This window comes from Helicoverpa zea, chromosome 3 (genome assembly GCF_022581195.2).
Source record: "Helicoverpa zea isolate HzStark_Cry1AcR chromosome 3, ilHelZeax1.1, whole genome shotgun sequence".
NCBI classification, from domain to species: domain Eukaryota; kingdom Metazoa; phylum Arthropoda; class Insecta; order Lepidoptera; family Noctuidae; genus Helicoverpa; species Helicoverpa zea.
The window spans coordinates 7,427,361-7,436,913 of NC_061454.1; the positions used below are offsets into that span (position 1 = coordinate 7,427,361).

Here is a 9,553-nt window from a genome sequence, read left to right on the forward strand (position 1 = left end):
AGGAGAGGTATTTCTTCCACTTCAATCGCGAAATTATTTATTTAAGTATAAGGAATAATAAATCAAACTAATCTGATATTAATCTTTATTGATTTATAAGATAATTTATATAAAAACAATGTAGTAATGAAATTCAAGAACTCCCTTCATAAGAACCAACAGCAAGCAGAAGATTACGTCTTGTAAAATGTAAACCTTTTATTGGCGAATTTTTTGTTGCAAACGACCGCAGTAAGAACTTATCCTCTTTTTGTGCGGTGTTGTTAGTACCTGCCTCCTCGCCATTGGCTTCTTCTGTTATGGCATTGAAATCCCATAATTTTATGCTGCAATCCAAGGATCCTAAAAAAATTAACAGCAAATATATATTTCATTTTGTTGTTTTTGATATACTAGGCGATGATTCGTAGTCTGATATTATAAGTATAGAGAATAGAGGTTCCCCGGTTTCAACCGCATCCCGAGTGAATTAACCTCACGCGTAACGCGTAATTTCTGTATTTAAAACATTGGTAAGAATTTACCTGAAGACAAAATAGTGCCATCGCGACTGAACGCTAATGCATGGATTGGAGCAGTATGCAGCTGCGGCAGTATAGCAGCTGGGGCTCCAATCGAAATATCCCACACTATGAGCTCTCCATTACCTCCTGACGCCAGCCATCTCCCACATACCGAAAACGCAAGTGTAAATATAGTAGACTGAAATAAAAAATTGAGTAAAATTACAATATATTTTATATACACACATTATTATTGCATTAACCCATAGTAGTCGCGTACCTTATGTCCTGTCATGATTCGAACCTGTGTTCCCGTCAAGCAATCCCATAACCGTACTGTTCTGTCACTTGACCCAGTAGCAACATAGTTAGAATTTGGATGAAACTGGACACACTGGAAATGTATAAAGTACATAATGACAAACATTATTAATATTATTGCCCACCACAAGAAAATAGCAAATCTCAACAAATGAACTGAAAAGGAAAATAAATTGAACAATCACAGTTCGGGGACTAATCCATGGAACACTTGCTTATGTAGTCAGGACATCCCGCAACTGTTATTGATAGATGTACCATTAAGCAACATTTGATAGTCGTAATACATTTCTACAAGACACAACATAAGAATTCTTAGCAGTAGGGTATTGGACTGCTGGCTCGAAATCAATGATTTTAACTTCACATACATCAACATCCGATAGATGTCCTGCGAACATTCGAAGTGGTTGATGATGATCAGTGGCCCACAATCTAGTAGTGCGGTCGTTCCCAGAAGTCACAAAGTAGTGGCCATGAGGAGACCAACGCACGTCCCACACGGGCCACACGTGGCCGCGGTACACTACCAGACACGTCCAGCATTGGAGAGACCACAGTCTTACTGCAAAAAGAAAAAAGGAAATTATTGGAAACTTTCCAAATACTTTTGCAAGCAATTACTTGGTCACTCAGTCACTTTCCAACATCGCCTGCCCATTGTGTGGTGATTCAACCCAGTTATTCAGGTGCATTTGGCAGATAGGTCAACTCAAACTCATTATAAATTATAATGTTCATCCAATACTTTTAGAACAAGTCATAACATACCAGTGGAGTCTTCAGAACAAGATAATAGCATTGTTTTAAATGGATCAAATGCTACTTTGTATACAGGTCCAGAGTGTCCAAAGAGAGTGCGACAAGAGTCTCTGTCCCTCTCTTCCATCATTCTGACAAGAACATCACCTTTAAAACAAATGAATAAGGATAAATATTAGTTTCAAGAAACCTGAGAGCACACATACATGTTTACTATTGTTTTGAGATTTATATAAGGTTTTTTTTTCAAGTAGGTACACACACCTGCCTCTCTGTCAATATCCTGCAACTTTTCTGCTGATTTCATGCCACGTAATTTTACTGGGGTCAATGTCCACACCTGTATGAAACAGTATTTTACTTTTGTTTTGTGAACAGCAGGTACATCATTAAGATATATTCAGACATACATATCTTAAGAAAGTCAATACCTTGATACTCGAGTTACTGAAGCCAACGGCCAGAAGTGTAGAGTCATCACAAATATCTGTACAAATGGCAGTATGACCACTGTTCAGCAATGTGTAGAAACAAATCGATGGTAAGCTATCTGGTCCCAGTTGGATGCGCTTAGAAGCTTCCCGCAAGGCTTTGCCTTTCTCTAACTTATCAGTTTCTTTTCTGAAAGTAATTGACATTGACACAAGTTATAGTCACATCTGAATTAGCTCTATAATAGGTCTTTGTTTATAAAGGAAACACTTACAGTTCAGGCAAAGGAATCCTGTCATTTGGAGGAGCATTGGGATCTGATTTAGGCTTCTTTATAAATATATGCTCTTTTTTTGCCTTTTTCTTTTTTGGCTTATCAGGTGTCTCTTCCACTTCTTCCTCATCTTCCACAGGTGGAGGAAGTACGTGAATATCTGGCTCTTTTAAAAGCCCATAATAAACTTTTGTGCGATTTTCTGATAAAGGAAAACATAGGGCCAATCAAAATCATTGTTCTTATTAAAAAACCAAAAAAGGTTTTGCTAACCAAAGCCATGTGTTTTAATCTGAATACTAACCATTTCTAGTAGCTTCTCCAAGCAGCCCACCAGTTGTGGAGCGCACTTGTGCCTGTGTTCTCCCCGGTCCATCATGCACATCAACTTGGATGTGGTTGTTTATTATGTTAATGATAACTGTTGAGCTTTTCTGCTCTTGCAGAAAGCGTTTGAGCTGAGATGATGCATCTCTTGACAATTGCACCACAAACTTGTTAGTGCTAGAAGATAGATTTGAATTAGTATGGCAAGTTTTGAGCTAAGACAAAATCAATATAACTTGTACGGAAATATAGATTAGCAACAGATTCTACCTGTATATTTCAGCTAATTCATTTCCTTTAATTTGGTCTTTATGTTTTACAATGGACAGACGTTGTAGATCTTCCTGATAGTAATCTTCTTGTTCAGGCCCAAATTTGTCCAAAAAATTAACTGCATGTTCATTATGGTCATATAATACCAATGCCAGATACATATGAACAAACACAGGATATAATAGTGTTGAAAGTTCATACTGGAAAATAAATCAAACATTAAGCTCTGTGTCATATGTGTTCCTGATTGAAAACTAACTGAAGTTATGGGAAATCTTAATATGTAGATGGAATTAGTTAATTTTAGTTAATTACCTTATAAATATCTAAGGAGTTTTCAATAAATTTCTTCAAGTTATCGTACGCAAATTCGTAACTGTAAGGATCACTTTCAGTGTGATGCGATGTAAGAATACTGGCTAGCTCAACTTCTGGAAGGTCCAAGTTTTCAAACTCAACATCGCCTAGGCTAGCTTCTTTCCTTAGTATATCTTCAGTACCCTGTAATTAAGTTTAGAGATGGGTAACTCAGGAGTGATAGATAAAAAAGATATGTATCTTTCCGTTCTTATCACTCACTCTTTGTATCAGTTCAAATCCGAATGTATCAGTGTATCTTTAACAACTCATTCAATCCGTCGTCCGTTTGTATCTGTGTTTCACTCGCACACACAGCGTTGAGCGGCTGGCGTCACGGTTTCTCATCGGAAAGTTCAGACATCTCTTTCGCACTTCCCTACTTAGAATGTTCTGTCTCACTTTCTCGATACCGAGAATAAGTGTTTGACCATTATTTTTATTTATTTATTCGATTTACACGGCTTTAACAGCCAATTACATAAATCGTAAACTTAAATTCAAAATGAAAAATAGAAACTTAAAAATATAAAAAAATAAACTTAAAAATATTATAAACTGATATACGAATCTATCTATCCTAAACGAATCTATCACTCTTAGTTCGTACTGATTTAGTGATACATTGGATTGAATTGAACGAACGTAGTCACTCTGAGCAACAGTACAATGTCACTCGCGGATTCGAAAGGATATAGAGATACAAAAGAGTGATACATATCCCAGTGATCAAAAGATACATATCAATCTTTTCTTTTCAATGATACGTTTTTCTCATGTCTAATTAAGTTTATGATATGTCAATAAGGTGTACTTTTAAACTTCGACGATGATAATGTTTATAAAATACTTGTAATAATGATAAGTTGATTACCTTCAAATTATATTTTCTAAGAAGCTGTAATACAGCTAACAGAGGAGTATTTTTTTCCCCCATTTTTATGAGGTTATTTTGTTGTCACATGTAGATATATTAGCAATTAAACGATTTCATTTATTATGTTATTCACAAAAATCACTATAGCGTCAAAGCGAAAGCTGGATGTCGAGTGTCGACCACAGATTAATGATTTAATATATGATTTCCACAGATAACTATATGTATGATTGCATTGTCTATCGTGAGAGTATTTATGACATGTCAATGATGTAGCGTGATGTCCAATGATGTCGATAAACAAGACCTAGGAACACCGTTCAAATATATTTTGTTCTAGAAGTATCAAGTGAACTGACCCCTGGCTGGAGGCCTTAAACTCTAGGCATCCACAGGGATTCGACCGGTTAAGCAGTCAACAGCCTCCGAGGCTGAACTGCGAGATGCCATTCAAAAAAAAAAAAAAAACAAGTGAACTGAAACCACGCCACTCCAAAATTCTTGGTTCTTCAAAAGCGTTTTACTACTTTTTAACCTGCAAATGAGGCAAGAACCACACTTTCAAAACGACACACCACCTCACGCCACGCGACGCATGCAAATATTATTTCTGATTGTGTGCGGAAGAGCTCTGGCTACGTCAATACAACACTTCAGATGGGAATGGGAACTACCTCAATTTTAGCAGAATTTTCTACGGCATCGCCTTTTCTCTGACCATGACATATGACTATAGTTCGGCCATTCAGAGAATGCGTTCCTGACACGTCGCGATTGAACTGACGACGTAACTTTGCAATGGCGTTGCAGTTACGATAAAAATATTTTTGCTGGTTGTTTACCGTTTTAACAATTGAGGAGCATTAAAACAACATTATTATATCAATAATCAATGAATGTAGTTACGTCGTCAGTTCAATCGCGACGTGTCAGGAACGCATTCTCTGAATGGCCGAACTATAGGGCTGCCATCCCGAATTTCGCCAAACCCGGACAAACATTTAAAAAATCCGGACATTTGGCGTAAATCGCATTTTTCCCCGAACGAGTACGATTTTTTTTTAACAAAATAATACCTAATTTGTAATCCATTTACTATTAACATATACCTACTTAAATTCAATGAGGTGCTTCCTTACATGAGGTGTCCGGGTTTTCCCCGGACACTTCTTGAAACCCCACCCGGACGGCCCCCGGACGGCCTCCAAACGAGGACAAATCCGGGGAAACGAGGACGGATGGCAGCCCTACATATGACCCATCTCGCCGCTCTCCCACATATTTTTTTAGGGACCCGTAGTAAACTACGTCCATTCATCCGTCTGTCCACGGATAATCTCAGTAAAAAATAACTAGTAAAATAAAAAGTGGAATTAATTTAGTTTACATAATTTATCATCTCTAACTTACTTTCTTAAAAAAAGAAATATTAAAATCAGTTCACGCAATGCAAAATTACCACCGTAAACAAATTAGTAACCGAATTCCCCGAGAGATGTCGTTGTACTTTGTTACTAAGATATTTTCTGTCGGGATGGGTATGAGCTATAATCGGGAAACAACTTAATGTGGATGCATATTTAATATTTTTATAGATGCCCTAGATCACTGACTGATTAATAACAATTGGCAAACTGGTACACTGGCACTGACATTGAGCGTGGCCCGGAACGCTCTTTTTTGAATTTTTCGCAAGTAGGTTGTATTATTTATAGAATAGGACAACTTTCTGAGTTTTGCACCCCGATTGTTTTTTGTTGGATTTTTAGGAAGATAAGGATGTAAGAGTATTTATTTTAGTTGGAAAAAGTTTCTGAGGAATGAATTAAGTATTGCTTGATTATCCAGTTTAATATATTGTCCAAAAATAGATTCACAGCGCTTTCACACTGCTGTATTTTTTGCTCGGTTATCCGCGCGCAGCAATTCCGAGCATATACTACGGTCGGTGTTGCTGCCCTACATACACATAGGTACAAAACACGACAAACAGCGCAAAAACCAATCGCGCGTTTTTTATTAGCGTTCCGTACCCAAGGGGTAAAACGGGACCCTATTGTTTTCGCTCCTCTGTCCGTCCGTCTGTCACCAGGGTGTATCTTATGAACCGTGATAGTTAGAGATTTGAAATTTTCACAGATGATGTATTTCTGTTGCCGCTATAGCAACAACTACTGAAAACGAAAATACAATAAATATTTTGGGGGGCTCCCATACAACAAACGTGTTTTTTTGCTCATTTTAAATAATGGTACGGAATCCTTTGTGCGAGAGTCCGATTCGCACTTGGCCGGTTTTTATAATTTAGATATTTAATGCAATTCTAAAATGGAAAATATAGACACATTTTTGACTGCTAACTTACATACGTGATTATATTTCGACTTTCTCGCAGTAGGGCATTAAAACAAATGTTAAAAATAGGTGTTTATTGGGCAAGCTATTAAAACAAAAAATATCTAATCGATTATTCCAGTAAATACGATGAGTTGATATTTTTTAATAACAATACCGAAACCACTACGTTAAATCAAATCGTAAGATTAACATAATTATTTATTGTTATATCCATGGATCATTAAACTATTTTCATTAGGTAAATAAGTTGCTTTGTGATTTTCAAAGATTTTTAAGTAAGTAGGTAATATTAGATAGACAACTGTGATATCTAACATGGCTCACACTAGATTTCTTTATAAAACTATGACAAAACATTCTAAAAGCAATAGGTTACTAGGCATTACAAACGTATGTTTTATCTAGCGCGATGAATTTATGAACATTTGTATCTAAATATTTTATAATTGGTTTTATAAAAACGATCGAATATCAAATAGAAGACGAGGTTTCTGCTCAGCAATTTATTAACATCGCCTATGATCAGGTAAATGAGATATGTCTCACAGATAATTAATTAATATTTCTCATCAATTGAGATAAAAATATACACAAATAGGTACTAGCAAGGACATTAGCGTAAGTCTTCCCTTAAGGAATAATAAACACATCTTAAGATATAGAATGTAGTGCGTAACTTTAATTGTTTATACTTATTTAACATCGTAGCAAACGTACACTAATTTATTTCTGAAACACTTCAGTCTTAAGATCCGTCTATTATTACCATTGTACTGACAAATATTAACTATTTACATTACTAACTAATATTGCGTTAGGAGGTACAAAATTCATGTAATAAGTATCGCACGCACATTATATTTGGGTACTCGTACCTGACCACCTGCGGCTCTCTTTGTTTCAGTTGTGTAAACACTACCGACTCTGCCGAGTGTGTAGAGTATACACCAAGAGATGCGGCGTAGGGGTGATATGAGCAAAAGCAAATTCTGACTCCAATATAGGTACTCCAAGGAAGAAGTTAGCATTTTGTCTAATGGCTGATATAATAATTCATCCATCAGTCTATGTGTAGTTGATAAAAATATTAATTTACCTTAGTTTTTTTAGAAAGAAGGTCGTGGCGTTCATGTCGACTTTAGGTAGGTATATTTATTTTATGAGTGAATTGTTAGGTAATAGGCTTTCCTTAAAGCACGTGCCCTTTTTCTGTTAAAATGTATGTAGATAAATAAATAAATAAGTAATTAGAATATTTTTAACACATCCTTGATCCAAATACAGCGATACTTATGACATGGGTCAATAGGGTCAGTTCTAATTTCTCTAATAACTACTACGATTAACTATTATTATTGGTCGTTGATAAGGTAAAGCTATGTGTTTATGCAGTGCGTTTTTATCTCAATATTTTGTCATGAACACAATATTGTCCATCGGTAAGAATGTAGGAATCGTGGTGGTATCGACAACAAATTCCGAGGATCAGATTCTGAAGAACAAACCATGTGTGTCTTCCTGTACTCTGTATGTGTCTCTTTAATAAAAACACACTGTATAACTATAACGTTTTTTTTAATAATAAAATTATGATATTTAGTTTATCTTAATGACTCAAGTCATCTTTAAGGTAATATTAAACCTATCTAAGTATATAATTAAACTGTTAACTAGATCGTACTGCGAATCGCATTTGTTAATCGGATAATAATTCATTATTTAAAAAGCTTTTAAGATTAGGTACAATATATATGTGTAAATGCATAAAACATGTACATAATTTCACGTCTAAAGAAATTAGTCTCTATGTTTCAGTTAAAAGTATGAAATCACATCTAATCGGACGAGAATAATATTACAGGGTAGGTACTAAAATTATAATGTAGGTTTCTAAGTAATAATTACACTAATTTATTAAAGCTTGATAACAATACTACTTAGATTGATAACCGCCTTCATTATATTATGGGGGTTTGGGGACATTCCGGTAGATGTTAGGTACATATTTCATCGAACTCGGTAACTATATTTTCAGATGTGTTATCATCACTGACGGTACCCAACCTCACGCTTTACATTTCTCAGCTTCAAAATATGTTCATAGGTACCAATATCCAAATGGGTAAACCCGTTTTCCCATCAAAGCTATAAAGGCAAATACATATCTTTACAATACAAGTAAAAATAAGTAGCTGTTTTTCCTTCAGCGATGAAAAGGCGAGATTTTTACTTTGAACTCGCTTCGATATTGAAAAAAATACTTAATTCATACATAAAAATGTTACTGGGTTCAGTTAGAACTACAATCTCAAAACATAATTTTATTATAATCTAGTTCTTGTTTTCTGGTTTAAATTCCTAGGTTTGTTTCGAAAACTTTTCTTTGTTTTGTCAACTTCAACTGGGCATACATGTATTAGAACGAGTCCTTAGCACCCATTTTAGATATACTTGCATAGATAAGTATACACCTAATTTTGATAATATTAAATTTTATATACGAAGTAACTTAGTAATGGAATAGTGATAGCGTCGATATCATAGTACAAACACTATGTTTACAAATTGATTACACACTATAGGTAAGTAATGGCCGCCTCGTATAGTTGTGTCCGGGCCGACATTGGACTGAGATAGATCACTATTGTTTATTACATCTTTGGACCGGAGAAGCGGGCTATCGAAACTGTTCTGCTCGCTCACCCTATCGCTAGAACGTAGAAATAAATATGAGTACCTATATCTTTGTGTCCTTAATAGTGCTATTTTCGATTATAAGGGTTATCATCGAAAATAGCTCAATGCATGCTTATATATTTATGTAGAAATGGTCTCGGCGAGACATCGTTTGTATCAATAAATTCTCAAGCAGGACACTATTAAATGTGGAATGTTACGAATAGAAGAATGACCGATTAGGTACATTGTTGCCTAATTTGAGTCGAGAATCTTGAGGACACAGGATATTTAAGTAAATTGTAACATAAGATAAACATTCTCCCAACCCTTGCTTGGACACACCATATAGCACCGAGTTTGATGAAAATAATAAATTAGAAATAACCAAAA

At 35.4% G+C, this 9,553-nt stretch overlaps 1 protein-coding gene across 1 annotated transcript; it reads right to left on the minus strand.

Moving 5' to 3' along the window:
* Nucleotides 1-68: 68 nt before the first annotated feature.
* LOC124645693 (transcription initiation factor TFIID subunit 5) lies at nucleotides 69-4,315 on the minus strand. The gene is made up of 12 exons (XM_047185543.1): nucleotides 4,124-4,315; nucleotides 3,208-3,393; nucleotides 2,890-3,092; nucleotides 2,597-2,796; nucleotides 2,293-2,494; nucleotides 2,018-2,207; nucleotides 1,851-1,926; nucleotides 1,596-1,733; nucleotides 1,196-1,389; nucleotides 784-897; nucleotides 525-702; nucleotides 69-342 (listed from the first exon to the last, which is right to left on the minus strand). The coding sequence occupies exons 1-12, from the start codon at nucleotides 4,184-4,186 to the stop codon at nucleotides 134-136; spliced, it is 1,953 nt and encodes a 650-aa protein (XP_047041499.1). The 5' UTR covers nucleotides 4,187-4,315; the 3' UTR covers nucleotides 69-133.
* Nucleotides 4,316-9,553: the final 5,238 nt, after the last annotated feature.